At 40.1% G+C, this 20,276-nt stretch overlaps 1 protein-coding gene across 2 annotated transcripts in view; it reads left to right on the forward strand.

The window, feature by feature from the left end:
• The first annotated feature begins 307 nt into the window (after positions 1-307).
• Positions 308-20,276, forward strand: part of UBQLN1 (ubiquilin 1) — a 48,864-nt gene continuing 28,895 nt past the window's right edge. The window contains exon 1 of one of the 2 annotated variants that reach the window (XM_055272123.2): positions 308-1,525. In XM_055272123.2, the coding sequence (XP_055128098.1) occupies positions 1,346-1,525 (180 nt within the window). In that variant the 5' untranslated portion in view covers positions 308-1,345. The remainder of the gene's footprint in view (positions 1,526-20,276) is intronic. The other variant, XM_055272124.2, reaches the window with a different exon arrangement.

Here is a 20,276-nt window from a genome sequence, read left to right on the forward strand (position 1 = left end):
TTTAAATTGTGCACTGATTAATAATGGGCTGGTTTGTACATTCCTTGCAAGTCATCTTTAAAAGCAAATGACGTCATTTCAAATTAGGATTCTCAGAGATAATCTCTCTCTGTATTACACTGAAAATAATTTTGGAACTATCCTTAATGCCACTTAAAGCCTGAAACTGACCAGTAACTTAATTTGATAGAATATAAAGTGAACACCTCAACTATATTAAATTGTCCCATTTGGGTGGACACTCCTCGGGCACCCTGTTCCGCCCTACACACAGATAATCTGGGGGCGCTCGCGCACAGCTGTCATCGTAGCAGCAGAGGCCACTGTCAATACAGGTCGCCTGACTGATCGTCTGACCAAACCGGGCTAACCCGAGGGCAGTAAATAAGCTCTGGCCATGAAGCAATGACTCCGCAGGATTGCGCAGGGCAGTCACGGGCGTTTACTCCATTTTCTGTTCGTTGTGCTGAGGATCTTTCCGCCATTAACTTACCCCAACTCCCCCGCATAGGGCAATACGACCCCTTCAAATATCAAACGCTAAGCATATTAAAATAACAACAAAATACCTCGCCGCTATTTTATCACCAGACCCTCCTCCCAGCGGAGAACGCAGAGTAGACAGAGAGGCAAGGGAGGGCAAGGCGATTGTGACAGCGCGGAGGAGTGAGCACGGCCCAGCCGGGCATGAGGTAAGGTGCGGAGACTACCTGGACAGCGAGCGCGCAGGCGCATCCGCGGCCGCAGGGCCCACTGGTCCCTTTCTAGTAATTTCGCTAACCGTGACGTCATCTCGGTGCGCCCTTACAGCGCTTAACTGGAAACTGCGATTTAGTTTTTGGTGAAAAGAGTGGAAAAAAACCATGAACTGACCTACCCCACCCCATTTGCTTTTAGTCCTTCATACTGGCTTTGCCTGCACTTTGGGCAATGGAGCGGGAAAGGAAAACGCACGTAGGCTGAGCTGAAAGCGGCGCCAGCCGGGGATGACTCGGCGACGCCGCCAGGCGCGTTACCCGGCGTGCTCCGCGCGGCGCCGGCGAAGGGACGTGGGGGAAGGGGCAGGGAGGAGGAAGCGGTGGCTGCGGCGGATGTCGGTGTGAGCGAGCGGCGCCTGAACACACGGCGGCTGCCGAGCGCCTGACCCGGGCCTGCGCCAGAGCCTGCACCGAGCTCCGGGGCCCCACACCCGCTAGGGTGGCCCTGCGCCCGTTGCTACTGAGGCGGCGTGCTCTGCATTCTTCGCTGTCCAGGCCTGCCGGCTCTGGTGTCTGCTGGCTCCTCCTTGCTCGCCTGCTCCCTCCTGCTTGCCTGAGTCACCGCCGCCGCCGCCGCCGCCACAGCCATGGCCGAGAGTGGTGAAAGCGGCGGTCCTCCGGGCTCCCAGGATAGCGCCGCCGGAGCCGAAGGTGCTGGCGCCCCCGCGGCCGCTGCCTCTGCGGAGCCCAAAATCATGAAAGTCACCGTGAAGACCCCGAAGGAAAAGGAGGAATTCGCCGTGCCCGAGAATAGCTCCGTCCAGCAGGTGAGGCCGCCTGGGGCGCGGGCCGGGATGGGGGTGGCGGCAGAACCTCCGCCCGCCGCCCCAGGAGACCTTTTGGAAGGGCCTGGGAGAGGGGTCGTCCTCCCAGGTGCCCTCGGCCATTCTCCCGGGCGTCGTCCCAAATTAGATCACACCCAAGTTCGTGGGTTTGCGCCTTGGGACACCGCAATGGTTTGTGGCGTGGCGGCGCGGCCTGTTTGTGGGACGGGCCGATGCCGCTTTTCTCGGAGCCTGCCTTCTCTGGTATCCGCCGACCCTCAGCCTCCTCCCCCAGTTCCCCGCCCTCCGTCGCCTCCCCTCCAACTCCTCACAAAGGAAAGGGACCCACCGCCAGGCTCTGGGCGGGGTGGAGGCTGGGCGGGGGCGAGGGTTCGCTTTAGCTCAGGCTGCGGTTTTGTTTCATGAATTAAAAAAGGGGGTGGGTGGGATCCTCGTTGTTTTACGTGCCTGCTTGTTAAGGTAGGTTTGGGGGTGAGGTGCACGTGTGTATTTAGTTCTGCATTTTAACTCCTGAAGTCTTTCCCACCTTGCAACCTTTAAAAAAAAATTATGACGTAGAAACTGTTTTTAGCTCTATCTTAAGTAATAGTAATAGTACTAAGGTTTAAGGAGAAAAGTGAATGACTTTCATTGATGACTTGCTCTTTCCCTTTTAGTATGTTTATCATCTCTTAGATGCCAATCATTGGGTGGGTTTTTGTTTGATTTTAGAGGGGCGATAGCGATGTTGATATTAGCGGTTGCAATCAAATAAAAGAAAATTGGAGTTAATGCAGAATATTAAACTTGGTTCAGGAATACAAATCTTGCAGTTAATTAAGATTCTTGGTGGAATTTAACAAATAATTTTAGTGTATTGTTGAATACGTCGTATTTTCCATGATTACTGACAATCTCTGAAGATCGCAAACAACGTGAACAGTTTGTGACAGGAAACAACAGTTCCTGAAATGTACCTATCAGTTTCCCCAGGGACAGTAGGTGATTGGGGTATTGGTTTAGCGAGTTCCAAAGGTAGTGTATTTTGTGAGGCAGTGAGGTGTGAAACATCAAATGAGAGAAACTTTTACCACCAACGGAATTATCACTTTTTTTTTTGTCTCCCAGTGCTTGTAAAAATTTTCCTTACCATTTTTGTATTTTCAAGCATGCGGAAAGTTGAAAGAATTGGGCAGTGGATACACATATGTCGATCATCTACAATTAGCATTTTACGGCATTATAATCGATTATCAAGTTCATTTAATTTTGGGGAGCAATTCACAGTAAGTTGCACGTATCAGTAGATGACACCAGTACATGTCACTTCAGCATTGTGAACTTTTTTGCCTAAATTCAACTTCATTTTTTACGTTTTTTGACGTAATTTTGGCAGCAGTGAAATGCATATGGTTGCCATTCCGTGAGTTTTCACAAATGCTTACACCTGTGTAGCCCAAGCTCTTATCAAGATATAGAACATTATAATTGACTAGAAAGTTTTTTCTTGCCTTTTCCCAGTCATTTCAGTCACTCGGCCTTTCCATCAACCACCCATTTTTTTTTTTTTAATGCCATAAGTTACAGAGTTGCCTGTTTTAGAACTTAACATTAAGTGGGATCCCATAGAGTCTATAGTACTGTGTGTATTTTTCTGGCTAAGGCTTTTTTTTCCCACTCTGCATAATGTTTTTGAGTTTCGTTTTTGTTGCGTGTATCAGTAGATCCTTTTTATTGGTGTGTAGTTTTCCACTGTATGTATATACCATAATTAATCTATTCACTGTTGAAGGTCACCTGGGCTGTTTCCAGTTAGTTACTATGAACAGTCTTACACAAGTCTTTTTGTGGTCTTACTCTTTTATCTTTCATGGTTATATACTTAGACTTGGTTTGAGTAGGTCATAGGGCAATTGTATGTTTCAGTTTTGTGAGAAACTATGTTTTAAAAAATGCTTCTGGGCTGGGTGCGATGGCTCACACCTGTAATCCCAGCACTTTGTGAGGCCGAGGCGGGTGGATCGCCTGAGGTTTGAGACCAGCCTGGCCAACGTGGTAAAACCCCGTCTCTACTGAAAATACAAAAATTAGCTGGGCGTGGTGGCAGGTGCCTGTAATCCCAGCTACTGGGGAGGCTGAGGCTGAGGCAGGAGAATCATGGCTTGAACCTGGGAGAGGGAGGTTACAGTGAGCCAAGATTGCGCCATTGCAGTCCAGCCTGGGCAACAAGAGCGAAACTCCGTCTCAAAAAAAAAAAAAAAAAAAAAGTAGTGCTGGCTTCAGCAGCACATATACTGAGAAATGCTTGTATCATTTTACCATCCCACCAACGAAGATATATGGGAGTTCCTGCTGCTCCATATCCCTGCTAACATTTCGATATTGTCAGTCTCTGTAATTTTAGCTATTTTAGTGGGTGTGTAGCCATATTAAGTTTTAAAGCTCTCGGGTCTCTTTTCTAGGATTCCTATTTCATGCCTCCACCATCCTGGGTGCTATCAGCATTTTACTGCAAAAGATTAGAAATAGTATTTTACAAATAGAAAAATTCCTTTCAGTCAATATATGGTGTTATAGCTGTGAGGATGTTTTTGCTTTTTTTGTGATGTTAAAATTAAAATTATAAATTCTGTGAACGCTTTTATTTTACTCTGCTGTAACCAAAGTGAGTTGTTTTTTTTTTTTTTTTTTTTTTTTGAGATGAAGTCTCTGTCACCCCCCAGGCTGGAGTGCAATGGCATGGTGTCGGCTCACTGCAACCTCCGCTTCCCGGGTTCAAGGATTCTCCCGCCTCAGCTTCCCTAGTAGCTGGGACTACAGGCAGGTGCCACACCACACCTGGCTAATTTTTGTATTTGTAGTAGAGAAAGGGTTTCACCATGTTGGCCGGGCTGGTCTTGAATTCCTGATCTCGTGATACGCCTGCCTCGGCCTCCCAAAGTGCTGGGATTACAGGCGTGAACCACAGGGTACCCGGCCCAGTACGAATTGTTAATAGATAAAATTAAAGTCTTTCTGAAGTAGCCTTTTCTGATGGCAGTTAATTTTTAGATTCTTGATCATTGTTTTATGTTGAAGCAGAAAATGTGATAAAAATTGATGCTTACCACCACACCAGAGAACCTGAAGACAAGTTGGGCTTGTATATGCAAGGGAAACAGATACAGGAAAATGTGGAAGAAAAAGAAAAGCAGTTTTCAAATGACCTATTTGTAAAATCTACTTGAAGCACAAAAGATATGCCATTTTATAATTTAAAAATTTTAAAGGGTTTGATTGAAACTTTGTTACAAATGAAAATTTGTCATTAAAAAATACTTAATGACATTAAAATTACACTGAAAATGTCCAGTTAGAAATTGGGAAATATTTAGTCTTTAAAATTTGTACCTAATTTTGGAGGGTCAGAGGGTAAGCTGAAGACCTCCAGAGGATAATACTGAAGGCTTATGCTCTGTATCAGGCAAATTCCGTTTTCTATAAGTTAAAATTTCTTTCAATAAGTATTTCTACGTAATGTAGATTCCTTAACACATTATACCAAAATGCTGTTTATATGAATATGCTGTAATAATTGATTAGATGAAATTACGTTAAACTTCTTGGGTAAATTGTAAGGTGGTCATTTATTTTCCTATTTTTCCGTTGGTTTCTGGTTGTGAGTACCGACAGGCAGAAACAGGTTGCCTTAATTTTTTACAGTGCTGTATACATTTGGTATTTAATAATGTTACTTGTTCAAGGTTACTAATAAAGCTTAAGCTTTTTTCCAATTTACAGTGAAATTTATTATTCATGGAGCACTCAGAATCAACTGAGTAACATAAATTTTTACTTACAGGTAGCTAGAATAGGTAGTGAGAATATAAACTGCACTGTGTATATTCCAAGGTGCTGTCATTAATAGAGATTTTTGTAATACAGGCTGAGTATCCATTATGGGAAATGCTTGGGATCAGAAGTGTTTGGGATTTTGGATTTTCTCTTTTTTTGGGATTTTGGAATATTTGTATATACATAATGAGATATCTTGGGGATGGCACCTAAATATAAACATGAAATTCAGTTATATTTCATGTACATTTTATGCACAGAGCCTAAAGGTAATTTTATACTATATTTTAAATAATTTTGTGAGTGAAACAAACTGTATACATTGAACCATAAGAAAGCAAAGGCGTTACATACGGGATTTTTCCACGTGTGGTATCATGGTGTTAAAAAATTTCAGATTTTGGAGCATTTCAGATTTCATATTTTTGGATTGGGGATGCTCAACCTGTATGTAATTAAATAGATACAAAAGCATAAATGTGTAGTGGCACAAAGTCCCCGTGTATGATTTTTTTGTTGTTGTTAATTATTCATCATCAACTATTGAAAAGAGCTTTGAGGATTTCCAAACATCCATGAGCAAGATAACATCTAGAAGAATGGATTGGAGAGTTATATATGTGAGACATTAGTGCAGATAATAGAGGGGAGTTTCTGTATAACTTCTAATTAGCTTATTTTGGGATTTCATAGACTGTTAGGTTATGTGTAAAATTTTGAAGTACATTTACTTGAAATGTTCAGGCAGTATATACTCTGGTTTTAGAAAGTGCCTTCTGTCAGTGCAAACTTCTGAGAAAATATTAATATACTTAGACATAATTTAAATGTATTGAGTCAAATTGAGCCTTTCTTTGATAAGGGAAATTGCCTTAGGGTCATCATCACACACATCATTTAACATTATACTGTATAGTGTGGATCTAGAACTGTACTGTCCACTTTGATACCATCACCCACATGTGGTTAAGTACTTAAAATGTGGTTGGACTGAAGTGAGATGTGTTAAGTGTAAAATTTACACCAGATTTTGAAAATTTGGTATGAACAAAATAACTTAAATATCTTAATAGTTTTGATATATTATGTGTTGAAATAGTATTTTGCAGATCATGAGTTAAGTAAAATAGCAAAATTAATTTGACCTTTTATTAAAAACTTTTTTTCAGTATGGCTGCTTAAAATTTTTAAATTACTTGTGGCTTATATATATTTCTGCTGGACAACATCTTATCCAGAAGGTTGGATTGAATCAGTATAGTAAGATATCTGAGAAAAAAAATGTCTATGAGATGATTGTTTTCTTATTTGCTTTATTCTAATACTGGACAGCTGAAAAACTCGTTATTTAATGATTCTGATTAACAGAGATTGCTTAGCTTTTTTTTTAAGAAACAGCATAATTGAAGTATAATTTGCCTACCATACAGTTCACCATTTTAAAGTCTGTAATTGATATAATACGTTCACTGGGTCGTGTAGTCAATTTTAGAACGTTTAGAACCCTCATAAAGAAACGCTGTACCCTTTAGCAGTTGCCCTTTGTTTCTCCCTGGGCCCCCCAGCCTTAGGCAACTACTGATCTATTTTTTGTCTATAGATTTGCTTGTTCTGGACATTTGTTGTAAGTGGAATCATGTGGTCTTTTGTGATTGGCTTTCACTTAGCATAATGTTTTCAAGGTTCATCCCTGTTGAAGCATGTGCCGGTACTTCCTTCCTTTTTATTGCCGAATAACATTCCATCGTGTTGCCAACAGCATTCCACATTTTATTTTTCTGTCACGTGGTGGACATTGGGTTGTTTCTACTTTCTGGCTATTATGACTAATGCCTCTGAATACTCATGTATAAGTTTTTGTGGGGACATACGTTTTCATTTTTCTTGGGTGTAGATCTTGGAGTGGAAATTGCTGGGTCAAAGCTCTATGTTGAACTTTATGAAGAGCTGCCAAATTATTTTCCAAGGTGTCTGTACCATTTTACATTTCCACTAGCAACGCATGAGGATTCCGATAACCACATTCTCAGTAACATTTATTACTGTCTTTGTGATTATAGCCATCTTACTGGCTGTGAAATGATATCTTACTGTGATTATTTTGCTTTTTATTTTCATTATTATTTTTGCTGGGGGCATTCTGAGGAAAACTGGAAAGCCTGCTAGATAAATTTGCTTTTTATTATTTGAGCAGTAGTTCTCAGTGTGGTTTGGGGGGTCCCCATACCCTGTTAAGGGGACCATGAGATGAAACTATTTTCATAGTAATTCTGAGATGTTATTTTTATTTTTCAGTCTAATTTTCTCAAAACTGGGCAGTGCACTTGGCTAGAGTCTTTAAGGTGTGGGGTATGACAACAGATCTGAAAATCCAGCGGTCTTCTATTATAAGACTAAAGTGATTTCCAAAAATTTAAAATAATGCCACTCTTATCACTGAGAAAATAGTTATTTTTCGTAAGGATGTTATTTTTATTAATATATAATGTATTATTTTTAAATGAATTTATTTTTAAAGATTATTCAGTTTTAATTTCTGATATTATAAATATCAACAGCTATAACCTAAATAAACAAAACTCTTTGGAGTTCTGAAGTTGTAAAATGGTGTCCTGAGAGCAAAAATTTCTGTGTGTTTAATAGATTACATACTTAAAATATCGGGTAGTGGCTCCACTAAGTTGCCATTACCTCTTGCCTAGAAACTGCAGTAGCCTACTGGTCAGTTGCCTGACTTTTCTATAACTCTCTCACCAGCCATTCCAAGACTGATCTCTGAAAAATGTTAATCAGAGCATGCCACCCTCTGTGTAAAGCTAATGGCTCCCTATTGGTCTTAGAATGTATAACGGAGTAGTGAGGCCCTTTGTAATACGGTTCCATGCCCTCTCCATTTTTTGCAGATGCCTTCTTTCTTTGCTTGCTTGGCTGACTACATTGACCTTCTAGTTCCCTGATCTGTTAATACTTTTTTTCCTGCCCGAGGACTTCTGTAGTTTGTTCTTGCTACCTAGAATGCAAGAACACTCTGCTCATTCCTGTTCCATCTTTAAATCTTAATGCAAAGGTCAGTTTCTCCAGGTAGTATCTATTTCTGATTGTCCAGACTAGATTGGGATCCCCTGTTGGATTTCTCACAGTAGCCTGTTTTTAATAAGAATTCATCACAACTTAAAATTGTATATTTATGTGATTCCTTCTCTTTAGAGAGGGGCTGTGATTGTTCACCATTGTGTTACCAGAGCCTAGGGCTCAATAAATTGTTCACAGATGAATCTAGTCCATTGTGTACAATAATACATATTCAGTAATAACTACTTATTGTTGAACCTTTACTGAGTGTAGTATGTACATAATCTCGTAGCTCCCAGCCCTCTTGTGGAAGCTTCCTCTTAAGCTGTTCCCGCCAGGTCACCACTCTCCAGGCACAACTCTTGACTGCTTCATGATGTTCACTCTTGCTTCTCTGCCTGGAAGAGGCAGAGACTCTTACTCTTCTAGAACCACCTTTCTTAGCTGGAGATTCTCATCTGAACCACAGAGCACAGAAAGTGATATGAATAGCTATCCATTTCTTTCAAGGATGGTTCATAATGAATATAATTTTAGATGTATAGGAGAGAAGTTAATTCATTACTAAGTGAGTGGTTCGCTGGTAAATGCTGGTTTATCAACCAGTTCTTCAGGAAAAACACTGATTTGTAGTGTTTGCTGGATTTCCATGATATAAATATTCTCACTGGCAGATTTCAAGATACCGTTATTAAACTGGTTCACAACGTTTATGAAAATTTAAGAGCCATTGCTTATAATGGGTGCTTTAGGGCAGGGGCCAGCAAACTGGTAGTCGAAATCTACTGTGCCCATTTGCTTATGTGTTATCTATAGCTCCTTTCAGAATAGACCATGTGGCTGGTAGAGCCAAAAATATTTACTGTCTAGCCCGTAACAGAAAGTTTGCTTACCCTGGTATTAGGGCTTCCTGTTACTCATATCTCGTTCATCAAAACAATTGGAAATTTTTACCATGACTTATTTTTTATAGAAATACAGTGTGAGCAGGGCTCAGTGGTTCATGCTTGTAATCCTAACACTTTGCGGGGCCAAGGTAGCAGGATTGCTTGAGCACCATGGCTCAGTGATCATGGCTCACTGCAGCCCCCACCTCCTGGAATTCGAGACCAGCCTGTCTACAAAAAAATAAAAATTTAGCTAGGTGTGGTGGCATACACCTGTAGTCCCAGCTAGTCCAGCAAGGTTGAGCCCAGGAGTTTGGAGGTTACAGTGAGCTATGATTGCACCGCTGCATTCCAGCTGTGGTGACAGAATGAGACTTGGTCTCTTAAAAACAAAAAACAGTATGAGCCACGTATGTAATTTTCCTATTAGCCACTTTAATCAAAAGGAAGGACTGAAGTTAATTTTTCGATAGTGGTGACTCACATAACAAAATTTATCATGTTAACCATTTTTAAGGGTTCACTTCAGTGACATTAAGTACATTCACATTGTTGTACAATCGTTACCACCATCCCTTTCCAGAACTCATCTTGCAAAACTGAAACCCCGTACCGTTTAAACAATAACTCCCCACTTTCCCCATTCCCCCACTGCTAGCAACCACCATTCTTCTTTCTGTCTCTGAATTTGACTACTCTAGGTATTTCATATAAGTGGAATAAGACAGTGTTTGGCCTTTTGTGATTAACTTATTTCTCTTAGTATGATGTCCACAAGGTTCATTTATGTTGTAGCATGTGTCAGAATTTACTTTTTTTTTTTTTGAGACAGGTCTCACTTTGTCACCCAGGATGGAGTGCAGTGGCACAATCATGGCTCGCTGCAGCCTCCACCTCCTGAAGTTCAAGTGATCCTCCTGCCTTAGTCCCCCAAGTAGCTGGGACTGCAAGCTCACATCACCATGCTTGGCTACTTTGTATTTTTTTGTAGAGACAGGGTTTCACCATGTTGCCCAGGTTGGTCTCAAACTCCTGAGCTCAAGCGATCTGCCCCCTTGGTCTCCCAAAGTGCTAGGATTATACAGGTGTGAGCCACCGCACCCAGCCAGAATTTACTGTGTATGACTGAATAATATTCCATTTTATGTATGTATCATATTTTAAAAATCCATTGATCTGTTGCTGGTTGCTTGGGTTGCTTCCACCTTTTGGCTATTGTAATTTTAATATGTTTATTTAACCCAATATGTCTAAAATATTTTAAGGTGCAATTGATATAAAGGCTATAAAATGTCTTGCGTTTTGAAATACTAAGTCTTTGAAATATATTTTGTAATTTACACTTAGGCATATCTCACTTTGAAGTAGCCACATTTCAAGTGCTTAATAGCCATATGTAGCTAGTGACTACTGAATTAGCACAGCTAATAAAGCTTTCAGGATGTGCTTCCACCTACCTTTTCTCCTGTTTTCGTTGGGTTTCAGCCAGTTTGTATTGTCTCTTCCCCTACCCTCAAATATCACTGGCTCTTTCTTCCCCTTTTTGAACCTTTGCAAATGCTCCTAATGACAATGACATAATGGCCAATATTTATTGCAGGCATGATTTATAAGGCATGATGCATCATATTTTTTTAAAATGTCACACAACTTTATGCTGAAAGCACTATTATTATCCTTTTTTTAAAAAATGAAGATGCTGGCCAGGCATGGTGGCTCATGCCGCTAATCCCAGCACTCTGGGAGGCCAAGGTGGGTGGATCACATGAGGTCAGGAGTTTGAGACCAGCCTGACCAACATGGATAAACCCCGTCTCTACTAAAAATACGAGATTAGCCAGGCGTGGTGGTGCATGCCTGTAATCCCAGCTACTCGGAAGGCTGAGGTGGAGGTTGCAGTGAGCCGAGATCATGCCATCGCACTCCAGCCTGTGGGATAAGAGTGAGACTTCGTCTCAAAAAAAAAAAAGGTACAAAAAATAGCCGGGTGTGGTGGTGCACGCCTGTGGTCCCAGCTACTCGGGAAGCTGAGGTGGGAGAATCGCTTGAATCTGTGAGGCAGAGGTTGCAGCTAGCCGAGATCTTGCCACTGCAGTCCAGCCTTGGCGACAGAGGGAAACTGTCTTTTTTTTTTTTTTTTTGAAACAGTGTCTTGCACTGTTGCCCCGGCTGGAGTGCAGTGGTGCAATCTCAGCTCACTGCAACCTCCGCCTCCTGGGTTCACGCGATTCTTTTGCCTCGGCCTCCTGAGTAGATGGGATTACAGATGCACACCACCACACCCGGCTAATTTTTTGTAGTTTTAGTAGAGACGGTGTTTCATTATGTTGGCCAGACTGGTCTCGAACTCCTGACCTCATGATTCGCCCTTCTTTGCCTCCCAAAAGTGCTAGAATTACAGGCGTGAGCCACTGCACCTGGCCTAACTCTGTCTTTAAAAAAAAAAAAAAAAAGATACTGAGACTCATAATAATGTGATCAAATTCATACACATATTAAGTAGTAGACTCTAGATTCAAACCCAGTACAAACTTGGGAGGCCTCACCGATCCACTGCCCCAAACTGCCTTGACTTTCCTTTGACTGGCTTTTCAGTCTTTAGAAGTTGATTGAAGAGCTAGGTATGGTGGTGCAAGCCTGTAGTCCCAGCTACTTGGGAGGCTGAGATGGGAGAATTACTTGAGCCCAGGAGTTCCACGCCAGCCTGGGCAACATAGCAATACTCTGTATCTTTTTTTTTTTTTTTTTTTTGAGACGGAGTCTCGCTCTGTCACCCAGGCTGGAGTGCAGTGGCGCGATCTCCGCTCACTGCAACCTCCGCCTTCTGGGTTCACGCCATTCTCCTGCCTCAGCCTCTCTGAGTAGCTGGGACTACAGGCGCCCGCCACCACGCCCGGCTAATTTTTTGTATTTTTAGTAGAGACGGGGTTTCACCGTGGTCTCGATCTCCTGACCTCGTGATCCGCCCGCCTCGGCCTCCCAAAGTGCTGGGATTACAAGCGTGAGCCACCGCGCCCGGCCCTACTCTGTATCTTTTTTAAAAAAGTTTATTTAAATGTTAGTTCATCAGAGGGTAATTGGACTCATCAGTCTATATCAGATCATTGATTGTAATCTCTGATACCATTTTGTGATTATATCAGTTGTCTCCTTCACCCCCCCCCCCGCCCCCGAGTACTGTAAGAACTTCAGGGACAGGGACTGTTTTGCTTACTTTCTAATCCCATGTTGCCTAGCACTGTGTCCTGGGCACACACTGAGTAGACAAGTATTTATTGAATGACCAAATAGTGTTTTAAATATTTATCTGCAATATTTTGTACCTAGTTGGGATTTTTTCTTTTCCTTTTTTAGACAGAGTCTTGTTCTATCACCCAACCTGAAGTGCAGTAGTGCGATCACAGCTCACTGTGACCTTGACCTCCTGGGCTCAAGCGATTCTCCCACTTCAGCTTCTGGAGAAGCTGGGACTACAGGTGTGCATCACTGCGCCCAGCTATTTTTCGTACTTTTTTTTTGTTTTTTATTTTTTTGTTTGTTTTTATAGAGACAAGATTTTGCCGTGTTGCCCAGATGGAAAGAAAATAGTGGTCTTAGGAATATTTTAACAATGTGATTTTGAAAAAATGTGTTTATTCTTAGTCAACTTAAATGTATGATGGCATTATTACAGTTACTTTCCTGTACCAGCAGCTGCTACTACAAAAAAGATAAGAGAGGTGATAGATATATTAGCTTGATTTAATCACTCCACATTGTTTACATCTATCAAAACATCATGTTGTACTTCATAAGTGTATACAATCATGATGGCAGGCGGATTATGAGGTCAAGAGTTCGAGACCATCCTGGCCAACATGGTGAAACCCTGTCTCTACTAAGAATACAAAAATTAGCTGGGTGTGGTGGTGTGCACCTGTAGTCCCAGCTACTCGAGAGGCTGAGGCAGGAGAATCGCTTGAACCCGGGAGGTGGAGGTTGCAGTGAGCTGAGATCGTGTGACTGCACTCTATCCTGGCAACAGAGTGAGACTCCGACTCAAAAAAAAATTAATTTGAAAAGTGAAGTTAAACTATACAAATACCATTAAATTGAGATTAGGAGCTTTTTTTAGAGACTGAAGTTGATACTTAAATCTGCTGTTTGCAGAGACTGTTGGATTAGCATACTTCACAGATTCCATTTATTATAGGCATGAAAATATATGTGTGTATTTGCAAAATATTGTTGCTAGACCTGAGCTCTGTTTTTTCCAGGTAAATGTATACAACTGTGAGTTAGTTTGATGTCCTATAGATATAGCAACAGTCTGCCTGGTTTACTGGTTAAGCAGCTGCTTATACAGATGTCTAAAACTTGGGGGTAATTTTTTTTTTTTTTTTTTTTACTCTTTACAGCTCTCTCCAGTTTTCTTAAAGGATATAACTTTTACATTAAAAAAATACCTTATATATATTTTTACTTTAAAATTAAGAAATTCAAATGATGTTGAAAAGTGTAAAAAAGGGGACTGGGTGCGATGCCTCACTTCGGGAGGCTGAGGCGCGCAGATCACAAGGTCAGGAGTTCAAGACCAGCCTGGCCAATATAGTGAAACCCCATCTCTACTAAAAAATAAAAAAATTAGCCAGTGTGGTGGGGCGCACCTGTAGTCCCAGCCACTCAGGAGGCTGAGGCAGGAGAATCACTTGAACCCGGGAGGTGGAGGTTGCAGTGAGCCAAGATGGCACCACTGTACTCCAGCCTGGGCGACAGAGTGAGACTTAGTCTCAAAAAAAAAAAAAAAAGGTGGGGGGGCCCATTCAGGATAAAAGGTAAAGTTAACTTTTTTTTTTTTGGTGATTCTGTCCAGAAAGGTATTTATATGTTCATATATAATTTTTGACTTTTGTTAAGCAAATGGGGTCAACCACCCACAATTTTCTTTATCTTACTCTTTCTACTTGTATTACCTTGGTAGTCTTTCCATGTAGAACTAGCTCATTAGACTATTACTTATTACTTTTATGATTTATTGTTTTGGTTTGCTTATTACTATTTTGAGTAAGGAGAGCATGAACCTTAGAATTGGAGAAATCTGATGATGGGTAAGGAGCTTTAATCATCTCAGCCTCACTGGCTACATTTTTAACATACCATGTAATACCTGCTTCAGTAGATTGTTTGGAGGATTTCGTGACATCGTATGCATAAAGCACCTGACTCAGAGTTTATATGATTTGCTTATATTGGTTTCTTTCCCTACAGCCTTTTGTTCACTGGTGAATTGAGTTTTAAGTTTTTGCAATAGAAGGAAGTATATCTATCCTAGCATGTGAATAGTGAAACATTTAGTTTGTTATTCTTGTCAGATTTAAATCAGAGAGAATCTAAAAAATAAATTTTCTAAACGATACACTAACATTTGTGGCTGTGTACAGTTTTATGAGAGAGTGCCTCTTTCTCATATGTGTTACATATTCAGTGTAGTTGTTTCTGATACTTGGCATCCTTGTATAAAGGGTTATGCAGTGTTTTAAATAAGACTACTAACTTTAAGGTTAAACATCAGACTCTTGGAGAGTGATAACTGACAGAACCATGTATATGGATGATTTATGGACATTTTTTCAAATATTATTAGCAATATTGAGTAAGGAGCTAATTCAAAAATAGACTCTTGAAGGATCTCTGCCTTAAAATACTGAAATAGCAAAGATTTGAATACAGTATTCAGATAACTATTTAGAGAATCCTTGCTAAATGCTGTTAATATGTGATTCTGCAGGAAATGAAATTGTGTATGTTTTATCTTCAGAGCTGAAGTAAATTTTACTTTTGGATAGGTTGATTCCCAAACCCCCGGATGTTTAATAGGTGAGATAGAGAATGGTTGTTTAAAAGCAAGTTTGGATGGTTGGATTTTGGAATGTTTGTAAAGGGTGACAATGTTGCTTTTAAAGTCAGATTAACCCCATTTTCAGAGTGTTTACAGTTAAGAGTTTATCCTTGCATAATTAGGTTAGCAATATTTGAATGTCTTAGTGAGTGAATTGTGCCCAGGAAATTTCCATATGTCTCTTAATTCTCCCATCAGCCCTGCAGAATAAATATCTCTATTCCTGATGAAGAAACCAAGGCTCAGAGACAGGTAACATCCTCCCGGTCACACAACTAATATGTAGCAAAACCAAGATTTGAATTCAGGGCTACATGTTTCAAAAATATTCTTTCCTAACCTTGATTCTCCTCTCTTTCCTCCATATGTGTGTCTTATTTTCTTCTCGAAAACAATCGAGAACAGGGAGTAAGCAAAGTCAGCCCTCAGCAGCTGAGGTTGGCACCATAAAAGTTGATACACTAAATCTTGACACATTTTCATTTCAGGACAGCATTTCACATTCTTTGCGCACTCTATTTGATACGGTTTTCTAACTTCTCTTAATTATTTGCTGCTTCTTCCTCAGATTAAAAATAGAAAATTTAGGGGAGAAAGAAGGTATGCTTTCAAGACAAGAACTTGACAGTCTGGTTGAAAAAAATAAGAAAAAGAAAAAGGCAGATACAGGATACCTTGAGAGTCTGGAACAGTTATCACTATATTGCAGAACTGCGGTTGATATTCACACCAGTAACTCAGCATTATCAAAAGTTAAAATTACATTCAGTAGAATGGAAAACAATTTTGGTGCTCACACAGGGGTAACCTTCAGTTAGCTGGAGAATCCACTCATGTGTAACACCTGGCTTTTGGATGATGTTGAAAAAAATGAGGGGTTACTGAAAGTTGTTTTGTCTGTGCTGGGTTCATTCTGAAATCATTAAATTGCTTATTCAAGGTGCATTAGAATTTTGATTCTTATGGTTGTTGAGAAAGAGTTTAGTAATTCTCAGCTTTCAGTTCTCTGGCCTGTAGTTATTGTAGGTTATCAGTGCAAGACCAGAGTTGGATGTACATTTGTAGGAAATATGGATACTTTGAGGCCCATTCTATCATGTATCTTTCATTTTGAGTTAATAGTGACCACATAGGCTTAAGGATAAAAATAAGTTAATCTAGGTAATCTTTTTAATGGAAATTACAAAAATTCTTCCTTTATGGTTCTGGCTATTCCCTAGATGAAAATATTTATTAATTATTATTATTGTTATTATTATTATTATTTTTAAAACGGAGTTTTGCTCTTGTTGCCCAGGCTGGAGTGCAGTGGCATGATCTCAGCTCACCACAACCTCCACCTCCCGGGTTCAAGCGATTCTCCTGCCCCAGCCTCCCAAGTAGCTGGGCTTACAGGCATGTGCCACCATGCCCGGATAATTTTGTATTTTTAGTAGAGACGGGGTTTCTCCATGTTGGTCAGGCTAGTCTCAAACTGCTGACCTCAGGTGATCCGCCTGCCTCGGCCTCCCAGAGTGCTGGTATTACAGATGTGAGCCACTGCACCTGGCTGAAAATATTTTGTATAATTGTAGTAAGTTTTATTTTTGTGCAGAGGAATAGTGTCAGTGAGCTACCTCTGTCTAAACAGCTTTGAGATTTTCTAAGATGGCTAATTAAGTTTTTCTATATCAATACTATTTAGCTTCTGATTTTTGCTGTTGTATGATAAAAGTGTAGATTAAACAGACAAGGAAGTTACGTTCAAATGTTAGAAAATTTCTAGAAATTTTGAAGACAGTGTAATCTGAAAACTTTTTATTCTATAGGAAGCAGAATAGAAGTAAAAGATATTTGAAGTATGTGCAGAATTTTTAGCTGTAGAACAAATTCCATTTAGATAAAAACACTACATTATTTAACTTGATTTAATTTTCTAAAATATGGTTTATTTGGAAAAGTGTACCATATCTGGCACGGTACAATTAAACTTAAGATTAATTTACCTTTGTTTCAAATAGAATGGCAGACAGCTGAACTTACAAAGTTGCTTATCTCTTGGTTTTTGCTTGCTTGTTCCAAGTTTTGTATATTTTTCACTCAGAACAAATCAATTTAACAGTAGCCTTCTACTTGGAAGTGGTTCTAATATCTAAACTAGGTGACATTGGTGGTTTGAAATTTATAAGAACTGAATTATAAATGGTAGTCATATGCAGTTGTCTGTAGTTCCCTAGAACTGTACTGTATGCTAGCACCATTTTTAACATGTTTCCAACTTTTAGCATGAACTGCCATAAATTCATACTTCAAGACTTAAGATACCCTTCCAGAACCAAGAGTCCCATGAGGTTGGAGGATCCCGTATCTATGACATTAATTGTCAACAGCTCTGTAATTTTGCCAGTGAACATGATTTCTCACATGTCTGTCAGGACTTTGGTTTGGTTTCTTGAGGTTTTGTTGTAAGGAGTGAATGTGAAAATGTGTGTGTGGTGCCAGGTACAGCATAGCTGTATAATAATGATTAATGGAGGTAATTTTTGAATGTGTACTGTAGTGTCCTACTCTGCTGCATCTAGTACATTGTAGAGAAGCCCTTAGTCTGTCCAGAAAGCCCTGATGATCCTTCAGATACTGATACTGACAACTCATGGTTAGGAGACTCCTGTCTTTAAATGTTACCAGAGGTTCAACTGAGCTATATTCATTGCTGTTCTATTAGATTTTGAGATTACAGCTGTTTTGGATATCAGGTTTTAATTGTCTCTGCCACATACAATGTTAATGGATCATCTTGTTAGCCTTCGGTGATTATCTCTGTTGTCATTTTCATGTCTTATATCCAGTCTGGTCTGCTACCTAAAACTAAGTTCTCTTCATTCCATTTCCTTTCAGTTGACCTGCCCAAGATGAGGCATATATATATGTATTATATGTATATATATATATTTTTTATTTTATTTTATTTTTTTATTTTTTTGAGATGAGTCCCTCTCTGTCACCCAGGCTGGAGTGCAGTGGCGCGATTTTGGCTCACTGCAACCTCTGCCTCCTGGGTTCAAGTGATTCTCGTGCCTTAGCCTCCCGAGTAGCTGGGATTACAGGTGTGTGCCACGACGCCCGGCTAATTTTTGTATTTTTAGCAGAGACGGGGTTTCGCCATGTTGGCCAGGCTAGTCTCGAATTCCTGACCTCGGGTGATCCACCCACCTTGGCCTCCCAAAGTGCTGGGATTACAAGTGTGAGCCACTGCGCCCACTCCAGTGAGGCATATTTTAGCTTTGGGGAAGGGAATAATTTGAAATTGAAATACTCGGGAGAGCTGGCTGTGTTTCGACTTCTTGATGTTTCTGTTCTTTTTTTTTTTTTTTTTGAGACAGGGTCTGGTTCTGTTGACCAAGCTGGAGTGCAGTGGCACGATCATAGCTCACTGCAGCCTCCAACTCCTGGGCTCAAGCAGTCCTCCCATGTTGGCCTCCCAAAGTGCTGAGGTTACAGTCATGAACCACCACGCCCAGCCCCTGCTGCAGCTTAAAAGTTCACAGTCAACTTTTAAAACTATTTTTATTAAAGTACAGTATAGAAGAAAACGTGTCATAAACGTACAGGTTCGTGTTTTAGCCTAAAGGTCGAGAAAGTACAACATGATACCAACTCCCAAGAAGTCACTTGCAAACTTAAAGTAACCACTATTCTCACTTTGGACACCATGGATTTTGTCCCCAACCCTTAAAAAAACAAAAAAAACTCAAATAAATAAAATCATACAATTTATATTCATTTGTGATTGGCTTTTTCGCTCTGTGTTGAGGTATCCGTGATTATATGTGGCAGTAGTTCATTTGTTGTCATTGGGGGTAATCTATTAAATGACTATACTATAGTTTATTTTACAGTTGAGGGACATTTGGATTGTTTGCAGTTTTTGGCTAATACAAGTAATACTGGTTCGAATGTTGATTGTATTTTTTGTGGACATGTAATTTGTTAAATAGTGGAATTGTTGGGTCATAGGGTAAGCATATGTTCAACTTCTGTTGCAAAATATTATTCCAAAATGTACTGATTTATACTTGTAGCCACAGTGTGTGTGGTTTCCAGTTGCTCTGCATCCTGTGTAACACTCTTTAACAGTCTTAAGCTGAACCATTCAGTGCACATTTGTCACTGGTTTTAATTTAAAGTTACCTGTGTTGTTTGCCATTTAAATGTAAAGGATTTCATTTTTGTGAAATTCCTGTTTCAATTTCTTGGCCATTTTTCACTTGGGTTGTGTTTCTTGGTGATTTGTAGAGATTATGAAATCTGGATTTGAGCTGTGCTAGTTGTGTTGCAAATTGTCTCTTTAAGGGCTTATCTTTTTACTCTGCTAGTGATAGTCCAGTATATGGTGCCCCTTTAAAACAATGGTTAGGTCTTTTTGTATCCCACTTAGGTCATCTTTTCCAATTGATCAACACTTGATTTCTTGTTATCTTTTGGTAGTTTAATTGCATGTGGTCACAGAGTACAACTTGGTCAGATTTTAATTTTTTGAAATATGTTGACTTTCTTTATGGCCCAGCATATGTAGTCTAATTTAGTAAAGGCACTTAAAAAGAATGCTTATTCTGTAGTTGTTGGGTTTGGTGGTCTGTGTATGCCCAGTTAGGTCATATGTTAATTGTTCATATCTTTTCTATTTTTACTAATTCATTTTTGCCCATTTAGTCTGTCGATTTCTCTGAGATAAATGTATCACATTGTTTATAATAGCCAAAAGGTAAAAACAATCCAAATGCTCATCGCCTGATGAGTGGATAAGCAAAATAGGTGGTATATCTATACAATGGAATACTGTTTGGCCACAGAGATGAAGTATTGACACATGCTGTGACATGGGTGAATCTTGAAAACATGCCAAGTATAAGAAGCTAGTCACAAAGACCATATGTTATAATATTGCATTTATATGAAATACTCGTATGGAAACAGAAAGTATAAATTACTGGTTTCTTATGGTTGGAAGTGATGAGCCATAGGTGGGTGATAGCTGTAGGGTATAGATTTTTTTTGAGGTAAAGAAAATGTTCTGAAATTGATTGTAACACATATCTGTGAA

This window comes from Symphalangus syndactylus, chromosome 3 (assembly GCF_028878055.3).
Source record: "Symphalangus syndactylus isolate Jambi chromosome 3, NHGRI_mSymSyn1-v2.1_pri, whole genome shotgun sequence".
NCBI lineage: Eukaryota > Metazoa > Chordata > Mammalia > Primates > Hylobatidae > Symphalangus > Symphalangus syndactylus.